This window comes from Sinohyriopsis cumingii, unplaced genomic scaffold (assembly GCF_028554795.1).
Source record: "Sinohyriopsis cumingii isolate HCF-2022 unplaced genomic scaffold, ASM2855479v2 utg001339l, whole genome shotgun sequence".
Taxonomy (NCBI): Eukaryota; Metazoa; Mollusca; class Bivalvia; order Unionida; family Unionidae; genus Sinohyriopsis; species Sinohyriopsis cumingii.
Window position 1 is genome coordinate 347,925 of NW_028315985.1, and position 24,462 is coordinate 372,386.

Genomic DNA, 24,462 nt, shown 5'->3' on the forward strand with positions numbered 1-24,462 from the left:
TGCTGCCTACCAGAGTTAAAGGGCTTCATGCCTGATTACTTCCTACCAAATTGAAAAGGCTTTATAAAAGAATGCTTCCTACCAAATTGTAAAGGCTTCATGACTATACTTCCTACCAAATTTAAAAGGTTTTATGACACAATGCTTCCTACTAAATTTAAAAGGCTTCATGACAGAATGTTTCCTACCAAATTTAAAAGGCTTCATGCCAAAATGCTTCCTACCAATGCAGTCCCCATGCTTTTAAGAAGTTTAAAATAGCAACTGTTTGTGGAAAATACATCATGCAGGACAGACAATGGACATGACATGCTGACCACATGATTGTACTTGACCTTATGGTCAAGTGAGCTGAAAATATAGCCAATATAATGCCTATAATAAGGGCATGATAGCCAACAAAACTACATTTTTTAAGCTAATGAGTGTCGAAACCATTTCAAATATTCTTCAGTGAAAACAAGATTTTCAAACTTGCTGCAGCCGTTAACATAGTGGATTCCAGATTGGCATGATTTTCATCTAGAACAATTTAGACATCATTGGAAGTCATTTTGATGAAAATCCTTTGTCAATATAATCATCCATTCAGAATGTGTAGTGACAAAGATTTTTAAAATGGTTCTTTTTACAGCTGTACTGGATGTCAGATTGGTACCATGTTTTAGGACCAACTAGATGTCATAAGTCTTTTTGTGAAAATCCTATTTTGTTTGATTTGGCCAATCATTCTCAAAAAGCTTTGCAAAAAAAAAGTTTGTTAAAAGGGCCACTGTGGAGGCCATCTTGGATTTACAAGTGGCAACATTTTCATTTAGTACCAAATAGACATGATAATAAGTCTCTTGGTGTAAACCTTAAATGTAATTTCCATTCATGAGCAGTAGTACCTGCAAGATTTTCCATATGGTTGCCATGGTAGCCATACTGAATGTCAGGTCATTACTATATTTATAAGTGTTTTATTGAAAACCCGATGTCCATTCATTAGGGACAGATCATGTCATGGCCTTTGTGGCAACCATACTGGATATGCAGTAGCTCCATTTTCATTTAGGACTAAACATATTATAACAAGTCTTTGGGTCAAAACAATATATCTCTCTATCCAGAAGAAGTAGCAATAACAAGATTTGCAAAATGGCTGTTGAAATGGCCACATTGTATAACAGATTTCCCTATATCATTTTCTTTCTGGACCAACTAGACTAGACAAAGTCTTTTACTGAATGTTGATTCATTCAGGAGAAGTAGCAACAATAATTTCAAGATGGCCGCATACTGCAATTAGGAACCATCTTCGATCAACTAGACCACAAGATAAATGTGTTCATAACAATTTCATGGCAATTCACCAGGTAGTTTAGGTGGAGATGCAATAACAAATTAATTTCTACTAATGGACAATAGACAAGAGATGGCAGACAACAGGCCATATCACACATAAGCAAATGGTCAATTACCAGGTGAGCTAAAAGATAAATAAATATGTTAAACTGTTTTGTGTACTTTTTAAAGTTTTTGGCTCCCTCCTCAAAACCATAATTCTTTCTATGAAATCATCATCCATTGCTATTCTCATTTAAGGCATGAAAACTATTTTCACAATTTATAACAATTACATTTATTTGTTTGCACTTTATTTTGCTGCAAGAATTTATTTAAATCTTGCAGATTCTGATACTTGACAATGAGCTGACAATTTAAACAAATACATTTACGTCCAATGTTTGAGACATTTGTAAAAAGAATTAATGTAAAGTACAAAAACAATTAACAGTCAATACAGTAATACAGGAAATGTCCTCAAAGGCATCTTTATGTATCTCAAACATAACCTCAATTTTTGCATAAACCTACCCTGAATTTTGTCCACCTGTAAATTTCTGTTGAGGAACTCTATTGAAACACTCTGATGCTTGTTTCTGGCCTGCCTCTTTTTGTTCAGTACCTCTGCTCTGTTCTTTATCCCATTGGAAGTATTCTAAATTTGGATTTGTCAAAGAAGGTTTGTTTTTCTTTGGCCATGTATTACTACCTGGTGCTTCAGAAGTCAATGGCAAGGATGAATTTCCTGTTTTCTTTGATTTTTGTATTGCTGCTAATGGAGGTACAGAGATGCCAGCTGGATAAAAACTACTCTGCCGCTGGTACAGGATATTTTCTAGATCCTGCTTCGACTCTGTGTCTGCATATTGCTGCTGATTATAATCACCAAGGTTCTTTGTTCCAACCTTGGCATGCCATCCAGGGGTATCCTGCCATGTTGACAAAGAAGTGGTTCTTTGTACTTCAAATCCTGCACGGTGCATATCTTCTGATCTTGCAAGTGTTTCTTCTTGTGTTGCTTTTGGTGGCAGTGGTGATGATAGTGTTGGTGGGTTCTGCTTTTTGATCAATTCTAGTGATTCACTTCTATTTATCAGCCCAGCAAATTCTTGTAACTTATCAAAATCATCCTTTTTGAAATATTTTCTTTCAAAACATTTCTCATACAAATGAAAAACTGTCTTTATTTTCCTTTTCCTAACAGGTCCTAATTTACCAGTAGACAGGAAATTCTTCACATCATCCAAATTAAGGCTCTTCCCAAAAAGCCACAAAATTTTCATGAAATGACTGACAGAATGTCCATGACTTGGACAGTAAGTCAACTTGTCCTTCACTTTCTTTACTACATCACTGTGACCAAATAATTCAAATAGCTCAACCAAAAAGGTTAAGTTATTGACTCCAATAAAGCCCTGATTCTCCAACTCAGAAAGGAATTTTCTAGGATTTCCCTGAATTGCTGTTCTTTTTCTCTTTTCTTCAATATGAAACCGTAACAGAAACACCAGTTCATCAACTTCATGACGTGTAAGATCTGCAGCAAGTGCATCTAACAACTGCCTGTACCTATGATAAATAAAGATACAAGATCAGTTACATTCTTTTCAGTAATTTTACAGTCACCACAGATGATATGCAGATGCTGCTTGAAAAAATGTACCACATTTAACCCACTTCAGGCTAAAAACATTGACTGCCAATGCTCTTGGCGTGGGGGTGGGGAAATATAAAATGGGGAGCTTGTTGTTTAGGCTTGTTGCAAACAAGTCCACCAAGGGTCTCATCTAAAAGTCTGAAGAGGGAATATGCTATGGATTGGTGCAAAACTATTATGTGATGATTATCTTACCCCTCCCAGATAAACTGTCCACAAAAATCTTCTTTTTACCAGGAAAGTGGCAAACCTGGATGGTAGTCCCTTCTGACATTTCCAGGGATAGGAGGTTCCAAACCATGCCTACTCCATCCCACAGGACAGAGACTAATTAGTACCAGCAAGGAAATTCAACCCATTGTTACATATATGAAATCGTAAGCTAGAGTAAGCACCATTTTCTTTAGTCTAGTAAAAGATTCAGCCCAGTCACTTATGGATAGTAAAACTTAATGTACATAATGAAAAGCTAAAATTTATGTTGTAAGACTTGAAGTGGATACAATTTGTTTCAAATAATTTTAAGCCACTATAATGAAATTGGCAGTTATAGTGAGCATGGGCCAGGGTCATGGGCTAGAATGATTGGAACCTTTCAGAAAACCACCCTATGGGATGATAAATTGTAACCATATGGACACTGGTGTTTTACATTCTGGACAAGAGTAAGCAATGGCAACAGGTTATTTATTACTGATAATAAAATGTGAAATGTAGGTCATATGAGATTTTTTGTCACAGTAAGGGCTTGGTACTAATAGACATCATCTTTTTCATCACTGTAAAATGAACAGTTCTCAAGAAACTAAATAACAAAGCTTAACCAGTCAGTGAAGCATGACATGTATATCACAATAATCTACTTTTGCAATAAAACATGCAGAACTCATCAAGCTGGACCCTCTTGTCCAGCTTCATGAATGGTTGACATCAAGTGAATTTATTAAATATAAATGCTTTTATCTGCAGACCCTGAAGTGAATACTAATGCTTGTGCTGAGCTGCATAACTTCTGAGCAAGCAAAAAGTATGCAAAATTCATTTTTAAATGTTTTGTTTCATCTTGTATATTTTAGTAGCTTGTGACATAATGTATGAACAACTATTGTATATCAAATACAGAAAAACCTAATATTGCATGACTTACCAGTAGTCTGTCTTGAGGTTTTTTGTCACTTTTGAGGGTGTTCAACAGAATTTTTTTTTTTTAAATGTCTAGGGTTGATACCAGAAAGTGTTGGGGACCAATGCTTTATAACGATACATCATCATTTTGAATGACATGGAGTGAATTGTACAGCACTGTATTGTGAGTGAGTGTTGCTCTGAAATACCAACCTAGCAATATCTAAATCAGCTGCCATCTTACTAAATTCCGTCTGTGAATTCACGTTGCCCCTGAAATAGAAACAAAGTATATTTCAAAGTTTTATCAAGTGAAGAATTATTAAACCCACTTACATTTAATTCACTCAAATATCAATTTAGTGGTTGCAGAAAGCTTCAAATACTATGACCTAGTAATCCAGACGTTGAGACAGCATGAACCTTTTTCCAAACCCTCAAATTTAAGTACCAAGAAAAATGTAATACTGACAAGCCCCAATAATTGAGAAATAAATTCATACTGGAAGTACATTTATGTATCTGTAACACTCATAAAGAATCACTGTCAATTTGACCACCTCACTAATCCTGATAACATTTATTTTTTAATATGTATATTAACTTGTTTGCCTGTATAGATAAGTTATTCAAAATTTGTTTATTTTTATCATTTATGGCCATAATGAACAGGTGGACATGATGATACACAGAATGTCAGAACATTATTGCCATAATGTACTGATTAAAAGTTAACTTCTCAAAATAAACAATTAAAACAAACTTTAAGGACGATGAAGCTTTCTAAATAAATATAAACATGCAGTTAATACAAGATGGTACAGGGTAATCAAATGTAGAATTATTTCTAAATGTCTTTATGCTCTCTGTTATGTTTGGTCATAACTGGTCCTACAGTATTAAAGTATTACATTATTACAGCATTACAGATGTACATGTAATAAACATTCCTATCAAGTTTGATCATAACTCGCTATTCTGATGGAGAAACTCTGATTCAGAACTGGTAGCAATGAAAACCAAGGTTGCATTGCCCAAAAATATTCACAAAGTGTAGCATGCCCAAAATACTCACTCCAACATGCCTAAAATACTCACAAACTGCAACATGCCTAAAATACTCAGAAACTGCAGAATGCCCAGAATACTCACAAACTGCAACATGCCCAAAATACTCACAAACGGCAATGTGCCTAAAATACTCACAAACTGCAGAATGCCCAAAATGCTCACAAACTGCAACATGCCCAAAATATTCACAAACTACAACAAGCCCAAAATGCCAACTTTAATACGTTCAGCTTCAGATAGATGTTCTTGACTTTATAGCACCCAAACTGTTTATAACATCACTGACATTTTGCACTCACATAAAAATATTTGGATATTCAATACAGTTTGTCAAGATCTGAGGTCCCTTTTCAGCTCAAGGTATTGTAATTTCAGTACAAAGTAAACACCAACGATAATCTAACCATCGCTCTTTGCACCCTGTATTTCCTGTAAATTCAGTATAAAGTAAACACCAACGATAATCTAACCATCGCTCTTTGCACCCTGTATTTCCTCTAAATTCAGTACAAAGTAAACACCAACGATAATCTAACCATCGCTCTTTGCACCCTGTATTTCCTCTAAATTCAGTACAAAGTAAACACCAACGATAATCTAACCATCGCTCTTTGCACACTGTATTTCCTCTAAATTCAGTACAAAGTAAACACCAACGATAATCTAACCATCTCTCTTTGCACCCTGTATTTCCTCTAAATTCAGTACAAAGTAAACACCAACGATAATCTAACCATCGCTCTTTTCACACTGTATTTCCTCTGAAAATTTCTAATAAAAACCCATGCTTGTTTCCAGAGGAAAAACAACTGTGAGTGTATAGAAGTCCTAAATGTCAAAACACAACCTGTAAGAAGCTCAAACTGGTTCTACATATTTTGGGTTATGAAACATTAACATATAGATCAAACATTCAATAATGATGCTAACCAAAGATACATTAAGCTGATAATTAAATTCCAATCAGATTGTATCAATATAAAGCTATAAAGCTGCATGGAATTATTTTTGTTGAAATCTGATTAAATTAAAAAAGATAATGTGTGGAATCAAATGGTGGATATGTCCAAACATGGGGCCATGACGCCATTACAAAATCAAATGCTGCATGCTGAAAAGGATAGTTCAACAGACTGACATTAACTTAGCTGATGTGCCATCAATATCCAGCAGCCTACTAAAGAAGGCCAGTTTTATGATGATGCTTCCTTTATTGAGCAAACCCAGCATGTGACATGTCTTGTATATATATTGCCCTGTATATTTAGGAATTACTATATATGACAAAGCTGCACCTTTTTAAACAAAATGATGACACAATCATATGTTAGGTTCTTCACAGTTAGCATACAAAATACCCCCAAAATTTTAAAATGATATAACAGTGTCAAAATATAAAAACAAAGGAAGCAATATATACATAAATTCATACTCAATACCTTTTCATAGTGTCACTAATAATAATTCAATCAATCCACCAACATCGAAATACATAAAAGTCTTTAAGCTCCCTCTGCATCTTAGATTGGTATAAAAATTAACTTTTATTCCCACAGACAAGCACACCTATGACATAATACATTCAAGTACACCTATGACACACTACAACCAAGTACACCCATGACACCTTACTAACAAGTACACCTACGACATACTATATTTAAGTATAAATGTGACATAATACAGTCAAGTACACCTGTGACATATTAAAGCCAAGTATACTTTTGACATATTGCAACCATGCTAACACCAAAAGTACACCTATGATATACTACAACAAAGTAGACCTATGACGCTGCCAAGTAAACCCATTACATTCTAGAGCCAAGTACACCAATGACATGCTAGAGCCAAGTAAACCTATGACATACTACAACCAAGTCCACCTATGACATGCTACAGCCAAGTAAATCTATGAAATGCTACAGCCAAGTACACTTATGATAAACTACAGCCAAGTACACCTTTAACATGCAATAGCCAAATACACTTATGACGTAATACAATCAGGTCAACCTATAAAATGCTACAACAAAGTCCACCTATGGCATGCTACAACCAAGTTGACCCATGACATGCTACAACCAAGTAAACCCATGACATGCTACAACCAAGTACATCTATGACATACTAGAACCAAGTAGATCTATGACATGCTATAGCCATGTATATCTATGACATGATACATCCAAGTAAATCTATCACATGCTATAGCCAAGTAAACCTATGACATTCTAGAACAATGTACACCTTAGATGTGCTAGAGCCAAGTACACCATGACATAATACAACCAAGTCCACCTATGACATGCTACAGGCAAGTACATCTATGAACTGTTACAGCCAAGTACATCTATGAACTCTTACAGTCAAGTACACTTATGATAGACAACAGCCTAGTACACACCTAACATGCTATAGCCAAATACACGACATGATACTGCCAGGTAGACCTCTGAAATGCTACATCAAGTACACCTATGACATGCTACAGCAAAGTACACCTATGACATAATACGACAAAGTCCATCTATAGCAATGCTACACTCAAGTGCATCTATGAAATTATACAGCCAAATACACCTATGATATGTTATAGCTAAGTACACCAGTCACATGCTTGGGTTCGATCCCTGGCCGAGTCATACCAGAGACTTAAAAAATGGTACTAACAGCTGCCTCGCTTGGTGTTCAGCATTAAGAGGTTAGTGTTAGGACTGGTCGGCCTGGTGTCAGGATAATGTGACTCAGGGTGGGACATCATGCTACATGTCTTCGGCATGTTGCCCCAGTGCTAGACATCACTATAAACTGCCACATTGCAGACATCGTAGCGATATGACTGAAAAATTGTTAAAGCTACTTTAAAAATCAAAATCACATCACATCACCAGTCACATGCTAACGCCAAGTATGCATATGACATGATATAGCCATGTATACCAATGACATAATACAGTCAAGTGCACATATGACATGATACAGCCAAGTGCACCTATGACATGATACAGCCAACTACAACCAAGTACACCAATGACATACTACAAACAAGTACACCAATGACATATACAAGCCAAGTACGCCCACGACATCATATAGCCAAGTACACCTATGATATACTGCAACCAATTACATCTATGACATAATACAACCAAATACACCAAAGACAAGCTACAGTCTAGTAATATACCCAAGTACACCTATCATATGCTACAACCAAGACACCAATGATAGACTACAACCAGACTAAACCTAAGACATACTACAAATAAGTGCCCATATGACATACTACATTCAGTACACCACGACATAATAATGTCAATTACACATGTGACATAATAGAGTCAAGTACACCTGTGTTATATTAAACCCAATTATGCTGTTGATATATTACAACCAAGTACACACATGACATACTACAACCAAGTACACCCATGACATGCTACAACCAAGTACACCTATGACATGATTCAGCCAAGTAAACCCATGACATGCTAGAACCAAGTACACCTATCACATCATATAACCAGGTACACCTATGAAATGTTACAACCAAGTACACCTATGGCATACTACGTTTAAGTACACCGGTGACATAAAACAAACACACCTGTGACATATTAAAGCCAAGTATACTTTTGACATATTACAACCAAGTACACCTATGACATGATAACACCAAGTAAACCTAAGACATACTACAACCAAGTAGACCTATGATATGCTATAGCCATGTATGCCTATGACATGCTACAGCCAAGTAAACCTATGAAATGCTATAGCCAAGAAAACCTATTACATTCTAGAACCAAGTACACCTTTAACATGCTATAGCCAAATTTACCTATGTCATGATACTTCCAGGGACACCTATGAAGTGCTACAACCAAGTACACCTATAACATGATACAGCCAGTTACACCTATGAAAGGCTACAACCAAGTACACCTATGACATACTACAGCCAAGTACACCTGTGACATACTACAACAAAGTCCACCTATGACATGCTACAGCCAAGTAAACCTATGAAATGATACAGTCAAATACACCTATGATAAGTTATAGCCAAGTACACCTATAATATGCTATAGCCATGTACACCTGTCACATGCAATAGCCAAGTATACCTATAATATGATACAGCCAAGTACACCTATGATATGATACAGCAGAGTACACCTGTGACATGATACAGCCAAGTACACCTTTGACAGACCACAACCAAGTACACCAATGACATAAAACAGCCAAGTACACCTATGACATGTACAGCCAAATACACCTATGACATATACAGGCAAGTACACCTATGATATACTACAACCAAGTACACCTATGATATACTACAACCAGGTACACCTATGATATACTACAACCAAGTACACCTATGACATAATACAACCAAGTACACCTATGATATACTACAACCAAGTACACCTATGACATATACAGGCAAGTACACCTATGATATAATACAACCAAGTACACCTATGACATAATACAACCAAATATAGCTAAGACAAGCTAAAGCTAAGTAAACCTATTACATACTATACCCCAACAAATCTATGACATTATACAACCAAGTGCACCAGCTCTGACATAATACAGTCAAGTACACCTGTGACATATTAAAGACAAGTATATGTTTGACATAGTAACAACCAAGTATACACATCACATGCTAACACCAAGTATACCTATTACATACTACAACCAGGTAGACTTATGAAATGCTATAGCCATGTACAACTATGACTTGCTATAGCCAAGTAAACCTATGACATGATACAGCCAAGTAAAAATATGACAATCAAGAACCACATTCACCTATTACAATGCTAGAGCCAAGTACACTTATGATATGCTACAGCCAAGTACACTTATGATATGCTACAGCCAAGCACACCTTTAACATGCTATAGCCAAATACACCAATGACATGATACAACCAGGCACACCTATAAAATGCTACAAACAAGTACACCTATGAGATGAACAGCCAAGTACACCCTTAATGATACAGCCAATTACACGTATGACATGCTAAAACAAACTAAACCCATGACATACTACATTCAAGTACACCTATAACATACTACATTCAAGTACACCTCTGACATAATACAGTCAAGTACACCTCTGACATATTAAAGCCAAGTATAATTTTGACATATTACAACCAAGTACACCCATGACATGCTAATACCAAAAGCATACCTATGATATACTACAACCAAGTAGACCTATGACATGCAAAAGCCATGTACACCTATGACATGCTATAGCCAAGTACACCTTAGGACATACTACAACCAAATCCACCTATGACATGCTATAGCCAAGTACACCTAGGACATATGACAACCAGATCCACCTATGACATGCTACAGCCAAGTACATCTATGAAATGATACAGCCAAGTACACCTATGACATGCTACAGCCAAGTACATCTATGAAATGCTACAAACAAGAACACATATGACATAATACAGCCAGTCACACCTGTCACATGCTATAGCCAAGATTGCCTATGACATAATACAGCAAAGTACAATTATGACATAATACAGCCAAGTACACCTATGACATGATACAGCCAAGTACACCTATGATATCATACAGCAGAATACAACTGTGACATGATACAGCCAAGTACATCATTGACAGACTACACCCAAGTTCACCTATCACATACTACCAACAAGTACACCTATGACATACTATATTCAAGTACACTTGTGACATAATCCAGTCAAAAACACCTGTGACGTATTAAAGCCAAGCATACTTTTGACATATTACATCCAAGTACACCCATGACATGCTAACTCCACAAGTACACCTATGACATACTACAACCAAGTAGACCTATGAAATACTATAGCCATGTACACCTATGAATGCTACAGCCAAGTAAACCTATGACATGCTATAGCCAAGTAAAACCATTACATTCTAGAGCAAGTTACACCTGTCACATACTATAGCCAAGACTGCCTATCACATCATACAGCCAAGTACACCTATAACATAATACAGTCAAGTACACCTACGATATGATACAGCCAAGTACACCATTGACAGACTACACCCAATTACATCGATGACATGCTACAACCAAGTACAACTATGATATGCTACAACCAAGTACACCAATGATATACTACAACCAATTACACCAATGACATTCTACAACCTAGTACACCAACGACATACTACCAAAAAGTACACCAATGACATATGACATACTAAAACAATGTGCCCCTCTTAATACTACATTCAAGTACACCTATCACATAATAATGTCAAGTACACATGTGATTTAATACAGTCAAGTACACCTGTCACATATTACACCCAAGTATGATTTTGACATATTACAACCAAGTACAAAAATGACATGCTATACCAAAAGTACACCTATCACATAATAATGTCAAGTACACCTGTGACACAATACAGTCAAGTACACCCAAGTATGCTTTTGACATTTTACAACAATGTACACCCATGACATGCTACAACCAAGTACACCCATGACATGCTACAACCAAGTACACCAACGACATACTACCAACAAGTACACCAATGACATGCTACAAACAAGTACACCCCTGACATGCTATAACCAAGTACACCTATGAAGTACTGCAACCAAGTACACCCATGACATGCTACAGCCAACTAAACCCATGACATCGTAGAACCACGTACACCTATGACATGATACAACCAGGTAGATCTATGAAATGTTACAACCAAGTACATCTATGACATACTAGAACCAAGTAGATCTATGACATGCTATAGCCATGTATACCTATGACATGTTACATCCAAGTAAATCTATCACATGCTATAGCCAAGTAAATCTATGACATTCTAGAACAATGTAGACCTATGATGTACTAGAGCCAAGTATGCCATGACATAATACAACCAAGTCCACCTATGACATGCTACAGCCAAGTACACCTTTAACATGCTATAGCCAAATTTACCTATGTCATGATACTTCCAGGGACACCTATGAAATGCTACAACCAAGTACACCTATGACATGATACAGCCAGTTACACCTATGACATGCTACAGCCAAGTACACCTATGAAATGATACAGTCAAATACACCTATAATAAGCTATAGCCAAGTACACCTATAATATGCTATAGCCATGTACACCTGTCACATGCAATAGCCAAGTATACCTATAATATGATACAGCCAAGTACACTTATGATATGATACAGCCAAGTACACCTATGACATTCTAGAACAATGTACACCTATGATGTGCTAGAGCCAAGTACACCATGACATAATACAACCAAGTCCACCTATGACATGCTACAGCCAAGTACATCTATGAATTGTTACAGTCAAGTACATTTATGATAGGCAACAGCCTAGTACACACCAAACATACTATAGCCAAATACACATGACATGATACTGCCAGGTAGACCTACGAAATGCTACAACCAAGTACACCTATGACATACTACAACAAAGTCAACCAATGGCATGCTACACTCAAGTACATCGATGAAATGATAACAGCCAAATACACCGACGATATGCTATAGCTAAGTACACCAGTCACATGCTAAGGCCAAGTATGCATATGACATGATATAGCCAAGTATACCAATGACATAATACAGTCAAGTGCACATATGACATGATACAGCCAAGTGCACCTATGACATGATACTGCCAAGTGCACCTATGATATGATACAGCCAAGTACACCATTGACAGACTACACCCAATTACATTGATGACATGCTACAACCAAGTGCACCTATGACATGATACAGCCATGTGCACCTATGACATGATACAGCCAAATATCCCTTTGACAGATTGCAAACAAGTACACTGATGACATATACAAGCCATGTATGCCCATGACATCATACAGCCAAGTACACCTATGATATACTGCAACCAAGTACACCTATGACATATTACAGCCAAATATGCCAAAGACAAGCTACAGCCTAGTAAACCTATTACATACTATACCATAGTACACCTATCATATGCTACAACCAAGACACCAATGATAGACTACAACCAGACTAAACCTAAGGCATACTACAAATAAGTGCCCATATGACATACTACATTCAGTACACCTATGACATAATAATGTCAATTACACTTGTGACATAATAGAGTCAAGTACACCTGTGTTATATTAAACCCAATTATGCTGTTGACATATTACAACCAAGTAAACACATGACATGATACAACCAGGTACACCTGTGAAATGTTACAACCAAGTACACCTATGATATGATTCAGCCAAGTAAACCCATGACATCCTAGAACCAAGTACACCTATGACATATTAAAGTCAAGTATACTTTTGACATTACAACCAAGCACACCTATGACATGATAACACCAAGTACACCTATGACATACTACAACCAAGTAGACCTATGACATGCTAGAGCCAAGTACATCTAAGAAATGCTACAGCCAAGTACACTTATGATATGCTACAGCCAAGTACACCTTTAACATGCTATTGCCAAATTTACCTATGTCATGATACTTCCAGCGACACCTATGAAATGCTACAACCAAGTACACCTATGACATGATACAGCCAGTTACACCTATGACATGCTACAGCCAAGTACACCTGTGACATACTACATCAAAGTCCACCTATGACATGCTACAGCCAAGTAAACATATGAAATGATACAGTCAAATACACCTATGATAAGCTATAGCCAAGTACACCTATAATATGCAAATGCCATGTACACCTGTCACATGCAATAGCCAAGTATACCTATAATATGACACAGCCAAGTACACCTATTATATGATACAGCAGAGTACACCTGTGTCATGATACAGCCAAGCACACCTATGACATATACAGGCAAGTACACCTATGACATGATACAGCCAAGTACACCTATGACATACTACAACCAAGTACACCTATGATATAATACAACCAAATATAGCTAAGACAAGCTAAAGCTAAGTAAACCTAATACATACTATACCCCAACAAACCTATGACATTCTACAACCAAGTACACCTATGCAGGCTACAACCAAGTACACCTATGACATATTATAGCCAAGTACATCCATGACATGCCACAGCCAAGTACACCCATGACATGATACAACCAGGTACATTTATGAAATGTTACAACCAAGTACACTTATGACATATTATAGCCAAGTAAATCCATGACATGCCACAGCCAAGTACACCCATGACATGATACAACCAGGTACATTTATGAAATGTTACAACCAAGTACACATATGACATACTACATTCAAGTACACCTCTGACATAATACAGTCAAGTACACCTGTGACATATTAAAGCCAAGTATACTTTTGACATAGTAACAACCAAGTATACCCATCACATGCTAACACCAAGTATACCTATTACATACTACAACCAGGTAGACCTATGAAATGCTATAGCCATGTACAACTATGACTTGCTATAGCCAAGTAAACCTATGACATGATATAGCCAAGTAAAACCATGACAATCTAGAACCACATTCACCTATGACATGCTAGAGCCAAGTACACCTATGACATACTACAACCAAGTCCACCTATGACATGATACAGCCATGTACATCTATGAAATGATACAGCCAAGTACACTTATGATATATTACAGCCAAGCACACCTTTAACATGGGGGCCCCGAGTGGCCGAGTGGTCTAAAGCGCTCTCCGTTATGGATCACTGCCAACTCACCTCTGTCTGCATGGGTTCGAGTCCAGGATTCAGCAAATGTGGATATGTGAGAAAACATGCCAGTAGCTTCTCGTGGGTCGGTGTTTCTTCCCGGGGTTTTGCCGGGTTCTTCCTCCACCATTAATACTGGCCGCCATGCATAGACTATTGTGTGCTGAAAAATGGCGTTAAACCCCACAACAACAACAACCTTTAACATGCTATAGCCAAATACACCTATGACAAGATACAACCAGGCACACCTATAAAATGTTACAAACAAGTACACCTATGAGATGAACAGCCAAGTACACCCTTAACATGATACAGCCAATTACACGTATGACATCATACAGCCAAGTACACCTAGGACATACTACAACCAAATCCACCTATGACATAATACAACTAAGTACACCTATAACATAATACAACTAAGTACACCAGTGACATAATACAACCAAGTACACATATGCCATGCTACAGCCAATTACAACACTGACATGATGCAGCCAAGTACACCTATGATATACTACAACCAAGTATACCTATGATATACTACAACCAAGTACACCTATGATATACTACAACCAAGTACACCTATGATATACTACAACCAAGTACACCTATGATATACTACAACCAAGTACACCTGTGACATAATACAACCAAGTACACCTGTGACATAATACAACCAAATATACCAAAGACAAGCTACAACCAAGTACACCTATTACATACTATAACCATGTAAATCTATGACATTCTACAACCAAGTACACCTATGAAATGCTACACCTATGAGACACTATAACCATGTACACCTATGATAAACTACAACCAAGTACATCTATGACATGCTACAGCCAAGTACACCCATGACATGCTACAACCATGTACACCCATGACATGCTACAACCAAGTACACCTATGACATGCTACAACCAGGTACACCCATGACATGCTACAGCCAGGTACACCTATGACACACTATAATTAAGTACACCTATGATATACAAGAACCAAGTACATCTATGACATGTTACAGACTGGTACACCTATAACACACTATAGTTAAATACACCTATGATATACTACAACCAAGTACATCTATGACATGCCATGGCCAAGTACACCTACGACATGCTACAACCAAGTACATCCATGACATGCTACAACCTGGTACAGCTATGATGCACTACAACCAAGTAGACCTATGATATACTACAACCAATTATATATATGACATGCTACAGCCAAGTACACCAATGACATACTGGAAACAATTACACCCATGACTTACTAGAACCAAGTACTTTTGTAACATGCTACAGTCATGTACACCAATGACATGTTATAGCCAAGTACAACTATATATTAAAGGCTATAGCCTAGTACACCTATGGCACATTACAGTCAAGTACACGTATGACATGCTACAGCTAAGTACACCTTTGACACATAACAATCGTTTATACTTATAATTTCTCTTAAACACAACTATATTTACTATCTGATCCTTTGGAGCAAAGGTTGTGGTAGTACTAACTTATGCTCTGTGGTAAATATTATTTTCAAAGCCATGAAAACCCCTCTATATATGTTTGAGTCATGAACACCCATACAAAAAAAACAACAACATTCCTTTGATGAACTGACATTAAACTCTCTAAAAATAATTTTCAAAAATCCATGATAAGACATTTCTTCTTTTGCCATTTGAGTGCCAAGGAAAAGCTTGGTACCAAAGGGGGTACAGGCAAAAGCCTCGCCAAAGACCCCAGGATGACATACCCTACTTTTCAGAAATAAATCTGCACTGTAAGTATATTAAATGCCTTATGGCAATGATAGTGGTATTTTTGAGACTCAGAAATTAAGTTATCTGGTCCTTCAGGGTGTCTGTGCATTTGACCAAAGTAAGCATTGATGTTGTACAATTGAGAATTATTTAACTAGTCCTATGGCGATAACAACATTTTCAAATTAACTGCTACGGTACATATAATGGATGTCAGATTCACACCATTTTCATTTAGGTCAAAGTAGACATCATTTGAAGTTCTTTTCGGTAAAATAAATGTCATAATGTTCATCCATCCAAAAGGACATCACGATTTTTGAGAGAGACATACTGGATGCATGACTAGCGTCATCGTCATTTTTTAGGATGTAGTGAAAACGTCTCCTCCCCTCCCCCCGCCAGTCATAATGATCATCCATTTAGGTGTATAAGTGACAACAATATTTTTAAGACAGTTGTCATGGCAGCCATATTTTAATGTATGACTTGCACCATTTTCATTAAGAACCAACTAGATATCATAAAAAGTATATCGGTGAAAGCCCGATGTTGGTAAAACCATCCATTTCAAGAGAAGTAAATATTTTCAATAATATACTTTCCATTTAATAGTGTTGCGAGCTGAAGTGGCTCAGTGGTTAGCATCCAGGACTTATGACTTAAAGGGTGCTGGTTTGATTTCTAATTAGCAGCCCAGTACTTGACAATAACCGTCTTGGAACCAAATAGCCTACCAATTGTGCTATTGTGTCACGAAGCACCAAACCATACTGAGTATAACAAGATTTTCAAGATATCATTATGGCAGTCATGTTGGTCATAGAACTGGCACCAGTCATTCAAGACCAGGCAGAATTTAAAGAAAGTCTTACAGTAAATTTAAACCCCATCTTGATAAGATCATTCATACAGGATAAGTGGGAAGAACAAGATTTTTAAGATGGCTACTGCAGTGTGAATACTGGATGTCAAGTCAGCAGCATTTTCACATAGGAACATGTAGACATCATAGGAAATCTTTAAGTGAAACCCCATATTAATATAGCACAATTTTCAAGATGACTGCTGTGGTGGCCATATTGGACATCATATTGGCACAGGTGTCATATGAATAATTTAGGCTGCATTATAATAAGTACTAATGTTGCTTACAGGTGTTATAGGAACAATTGGGCTGCATTGTAACAAGTATGAGTGTTACATACAGGTGTCATATGAATAATTTAGGCTGCATTATAATAAGTACTAATGTTACTTACAGGTGTTATAGGAACAATTGGGCTGCATTGTAACAAGTATGAGTGTTACATACAGGTGTTATAGGAATAATTTAGGCTGCATTATAATAAGTACTAATGTTACTTACAGGTGTTATAGGAACAATTGGGCTGCATTGTAACAAGTATGAGTGTTACATAAAGGTGTCATATGAATAATTTAGGCTGCATTATAATAAGTACTAATGTTACTTACAGGTGTTATAGGAACAATTGGGCTGCATTGTAACAAGTATGAGTGTTACATACAGGTGTTATAGGAATAATTTAGGCTGCATTATAATAAGTACTAATGTTACTTACAGGTGTTATAGGAACAATTGGGCTGCATTGTAACAAGTATGAGTGTTACATACAGGTGTTATAGGAATAATTTAGGCTGCATTATAATAAGTATGACTGTTATTTACAGGTGTTATAGGAATAATTTAGACTGCATTATAATAAGTATTAATTTTACTTACAGGTGTTATAGGAATAATTCAGGCTGTATTATAGTAAGTATTAATTTTATTTACAGGTGTTATAGGAATAATTTAGCCTGCATTATAATAAGTATTAATTTTACTTACAAGTGTTATATGAATAATTCAGGCTGCGTTATAATAAGTATTAATTTTATTTACAGGTGTTATAAGAATAATTTAGCCTGCATTATAATAAGTATTAATTTTACTTACAGATGTTATAGGAATAATTTAGGCTGCATTATAATAAGTATTAATTTTGCTTACAGGTGTTATATGAATAATTTAGCCTGCATTATAATAAGTATTAATTTTACTTACAGGTGTTATAGGAATAATTTAGGCTGCATTATAATAAGTATTAATTTTACTTACAGGTGTTATATGAATAAGTTAGCCTGCATTATAATAAGTATTAATTTTACTTACAGGTGTTATAGGAATAATTTAGCCTGCATTATAATAAGTATTAATTTTATTTATAGGTGTTATAGGAATATTTAGGCTGCATTATAATAAGTATTAATTTCACTTACAGGTGTTATATGAATAATTTAGCCTGTATTATAATAAGTATTAATTTTACTTAAAGGTGTTATAGGAATAATTTAGCCTTCATTATAATAAGCATTAATTTTACTTATGGGTGTTATTGGAATAAGTTAGACTGTATTATAGTAAGTATTAATTTTACTTACAGGTGTTATAGGAATATACTTTAGGCTCAATTATAATATGTATTAATTTTACTTACAGCTGTTATAGGAATAATTTAGGCTGTATTATAGCAAGTATTAATTACTTACAGGTGATATCGGAATAATTTAGGCTGCATTATAATAAGTATTACTGTTATTTACAAGTGTTATATGAATAATTTAGGCTGTATTATACTAAGTATTAATTTACTTACAAGTGTTATAGGAATAATTTAGGCTGCATTATAATAAGTATTAATTTTACTTACAGGTGTTATAGGAATAACAGTGTTCATTGGTTATGTGGCACCTAGTTATTTTTACACTCAATTAAACATGTTCTTAGGTTGAGAAAGTTCTGCAGGATATTTACCAAACAGACAAAAGTCCAAAAACTAGAATATTTAACACCATTAAGAACTATATTCTTATTTATAAACAAACTCACAAAATGATATGTGCTTTAAGACATCTAGGCCACTGTATTGCAAGTGCTATTATGTTATATTTACATCATGTTACTGCTTTAAGACATCTAGGTCACTGTACTGCAGGTGTTGTTTTGCCGTATTTACATCATGCTATAGCTTTAAAATATCTAGGCCACTGTATTGCAAGTGTTGTTATGCTATAGTTACATCATGCTATGGATTTAAGACATCTAGGTCACTGTGTTGCAGATGTTGTTGTGCCCTACTTACATTATGCTATGGTTTCAATATATCTAGGCCACTGTATTGCAGGTGTTGTTTCGCCCTATTTACATCATCCTATGGCTTTAAGATATCTAGGCCACTGTATTGTAGGTGTTGTTTTACTCTAGTTACATCATGCTATGGCTTTAATACATCTAGGCCACTGTATTGCAGGTGTTGTTTTGCCCCAGTTACATTATGATATGGCTTTAAGATATCTAGGCCACTGTATTGCAGGTGTTTTTTGCCCTATTTACATCATACTGTGGCTTTAAGACATCTAGGCCACTGTACTACAGGTGTTGTTTTGCCCTAGTTACATTATGTTATGGTTTTAAGATATCTAGGCCACCATAATGTAGGTAGTGTTATGCCCTAGTTACATCATGCTATGAGATTACACTATTTAAGATTTGTCTAATCAATGACTCATTACATAATTCAAAACAGTGTACTAATTGTTCAGGTATAATCTACGTTTGGCTATAAAGTTCAGAGAATTAAATTACTGCCACACCAAAAAATCACAAAAGCTATATATGGATGGATGCCAACAATACATGCATAAGAGAGAAACCTATGCCCATCCTAGACACCCAGTTTAGTACACGATTCTAGATCACAAAAGAATATATAATATAATGGAAGTCTGGCAGCTTAATAAACCTATATGTAGTCAATATTCATGTATTTTATTTGAAATAAAGCTGTGCAGAAATCACCATAACCAAGATGCTCATAACTCATACAATTTCAACTACATGGAGAAGATGATGATGGAAAAGAAACAGAAGAAGCTGGAGAAGATGGAAAAGATGATTATAATAATGATGAAGAAGAAGGACCAGAAGAAGAAGATGAAGATAATGGTGATGGAGAAGAAGAACCAAAAGTATTAAGTAATAATGATAATAATAATAATAATAATAAAGCTTGATGATACCTACACATAATAATAATGAATTTAACAATAAAACCTTAAAACCAGGATTAGCAATATTTATTTTTACATCCTGTTTTATTTCACAAATTATCAATGGCTTGTTTGCTTCTTTGCTTTATTTTCCCAGCTGCAAATATGTACCCCCAGATTGATATATTGCACTTTTGATTTTAAGATACTGGTGCACAATATCCTCCAGTTTTTAGAACAAGCAGGAATAATAAATATCAATCCTCTGTGTGTTTGTGTGTGTGCATGTGTGTTGTAGGTAGGTAAGAGAGACAGAAATAAAAGACTGATCCTCCACAAAAGGAATAAAAAAATGAAATATAGGCATGCAGCTCTTAAATTGTGACATGATCATATGGTACTGTCTTTCAAGGATATCCAAATCACCATCTTTAAACCATACAAATATTAAACATCAGAGCACACAGATTTCATCATCATCCTCTTCATCTTATATTTGTAAGGAGTAACACATTAGCACAAATGGTAGATACTAATCTCTCCTGCTTTTCTAAAAACTGTAAAAGAAATAAATAAAAATGGCCAATAACTCATGCACACTTAGCATGTGCCAATAATTGTCCTCTCACACACATACACAGACACACATATGCACACACAGAGGAACATACTTATACACTTGCATGACCCCAAAATAGATCACTGTTCAAGAAAGTTATAATGGTAGCAACCTTTCTTCAACATTTAAACTTTCTAAACTGCTTTGAAATTAGCCAGTAGTAAATTGTGTCATGACACTCTTGAAAACTGAAGATATTTCAGGGAAAAATCAGATTTTAATCCCAAGAGAAAACATACTTATGGACCAATGATTTAATGATAGGGTAAGGTGGTGCCTGATATTTTCTTTCAAACTAGAGTTATTTTACTTCTTTTACCTGAATAGTGGATATAATGGGTTATTTTTCTTCCAAAAATGAGAATATCATTTTAAAACTGAGGGCTGATTTTTTATTAAAGTGCAGGACCCACCCCAAAATTTAAACTGTCTGTCCCCTAGTTTCCAATCATCCTAAATTACATGAAGTGGAGTCAGCAATACTTATTTGGTCAGTCCCTTGGTTTCCAGTTTCCAATCATCTAAAATAACAAAGTTGGACTCAGAACACTATAATGAATATAAAGTTTTGATTGAGATAGTCATGGGGCAAGTTATGAATACAACTGGAGACGTAAGTTTGTGGTGTGTGACACGTAAGTTTGTGGTGTGTGACGTGACACGTAAGTTTGTGGTGTGTGACACGTAAGTTTGTGGTGTGTGACGTGACCCGTAAGTTTGTGGTGTGTGACACGTAAGTTTGTGGTGTGTGATTTTATTTTAGATTATATTTGTAGCCTGATGTTTTAATCCGGCTGGATGCTGTCACGGTTCAATAATTAACACGTTAAGCTTTTACCTTTATGCACCTATGCGATGATCAACGAGTTCCAACCCAGGTACGGTACCGTAACATTAACTGGTGTCATATCTACTTTCATTATCAGATTCCCCAAACAAAATATAATTGGACTAAGGCGGTGAACTTAACCATAGAATCAAATGATCGTAACTGTACCTATATAGTGAATCAAATTGTCCAGATTTTTCAAAAACTGAAAACGTTTCTTATTTTGGCCAGTTTGGTTTGTTTCTGGTTATATTATTTAAATTAAAGAAAATTGAGTCTATAAATACAAATGGGATTATGAGCCAAAGTCTGTCTTACAATTCAAAAATGGCATGCCATTCAGTGATTGCTTCAGATGCTCTTGATATTACGCCAAAATCACTCCATTATTCAGCATAAGAAAATAAACACACAGTGAACTCGGAAAGAACAACATTTTTACGTCAACGTGCAGACCGCATATCAACGAGGATGGCGACCTCTACAAGCCACACCGGACAAAAAATATGTGGTGATCGAAACAGCGTTTCGGAACTAACACCAATGGCTGAAAAACGGTCCTTACTGTTGGCAGATACAAGCAACATATCTGTAGTGTGAGGAATGAATCAGTAATTATCAATTCGTTCAATAAATAAAGAACATACCAAATAATATTCACAATAATTCTGCAATTTCTAGTTTTTGTTCAGTGGTTAATAATAATAATAAAAATAATCATAGGGCATTTTTGGGCATCCGGAATTTTGGGGTTAATCGTTGTTCCAATGCCTTTCTGAATACATCATTTATTTTAAAAATTCAAAATTGATATACTGATTACCGTGTTGAACCACCATGCTTCATTCGTTCCAATCGGTATTAGTACAACAAGGAAAGGAGCAGCAGAGAGGGTGAACAGACCACTTAAGGGAATGGTCACCCTTGTGTTTAGACCAAAAAAAAATAGTGACCCTTCATAGAGGTCAATACCACGTCTACGATTATTGTTTGTCCCAAACAGAATTGTAGACAGGACCCTCTCTTCTGCTATCAATCTTGGGAATCTTCATCTGAATCCTGGGAATTTGTTTTATGTTTCAAGTAATATTCAAGTTCTGATGGTGGTTTTTCTATTTTTGGATTTATGTTTTTTCTTTTTCTGTAATATATCATCAAACTTCCGTATCGATCTCCACCGCAATTTTTGCAAATCTGATATAATCCTCTAACGCCGTTGTTACATCCAACACAACTTCGTGAACCAGCATGAGGATTTTTCTTTAAAATATAATTATGTTTTTTGCAATATTCTCCACGACACCTTTTGTTGCATTTATCTGTTGTTCCTTGAATTAATCACGCACAGTAGTAGTATATAGGGGCGCTTTACGGACAATGGGAATTAGCATTAAAAACACCCCTGGGTCACTTTACGGACAATGGAAATTTAACATGGAGAAAAATCGTGGGTCACTTTACGGACAAGGGGAATTTAACATGGGAATAAATCGTGGGTCACTCTACGGACAAGGGGAATTTAACATGGAGAAAAATCGTGGGTCACTTTACGGACAAGGGGAATTTAACATGGCAATAAATCGTGGTTCACTCTACGGACAAGGGGAATTTAACATGGGATTTTTTTTTAAAAATTTAAAAAAAATTTTTTTTTAAAAAGGGGTAGGCAATGGAAAGGCTATCTCTTTTCGAGAAATATGGCTGGCCCTGAAAAGGGCCTTTGGTTTATGTTAATATGCCCTTAACATAAAGGGCATTTGCGACATCTTCTTTTCCTCAAACTTCGTCTTACAGCAGGGCCATACATCAGAGTCCTCTTGAGGCAACCTTGTCTCTCTATATAGACTCTTCTTATCCACAGGCTGCTGTTGGTCCTGTGGACAACGGTCCACTTGGATCGGACATACATGAGCATGTCCGTCCTGAACATCATTGTTGACACAAGGGTTGAAGATTCAACGTCGGTCCACATGTTGAGGCTCCGAGAATAGGTGAATCAATGCAGTGAACTGCGCTTATTTATAGGGACAGAAAGGATTGAAACGGATTGAGTTCATTCACCAATCCGAACACGCGTTACAGAATTCAGTCAGCCCGCATCCAATCCGAAGAGAGCAGTCTGTGACGTCACGTAGTCAATATAGATTCGCTAGCGCTTGTGTGCAGTCAATCTATGCGAAGTGATTCAACATGACGGAAACTCAGAAAACGATCCAGTGGGG

General features: G+C 36.1%; 1 protein-coding gene across 2 annotated transcripts in view; it reads right to left on the reverse strand.

Moving 5' to 3' along the window:
* LOC149772611 (uncharacterized) overlaps positions 1-22,707 on the reverse strand; it is a 143,788-nt gene extending 121,081 nt beyond the window's left edge. For both annotated transcript variants that reach the window (XM_089947579.1, XM_089947578.1), the window contains exons 1-3: positions 22,559-22,707; positions 4,325-4,384; positions 1,861-2,898 (exon numbers count right to left, since the gene is read on the reverse strand). In XM_089947579.1, the coding sequence (XP_089803705.1) occupies positions 1,861-2,898; positions 4,325-4,350 (1,064 nt within the window). In that variant the 5' untranslated portion in view covers positions 4,351-4,384; positions 22,559-22,707. The remainder of the gene's footprint in view (positions 1-1,860; positions 2,899-4,324; positions 4,385-22,558) is intronic.
* Between the last annotated feature and the right edge of the window lie 1,755 nt (positions 22,708-24,462).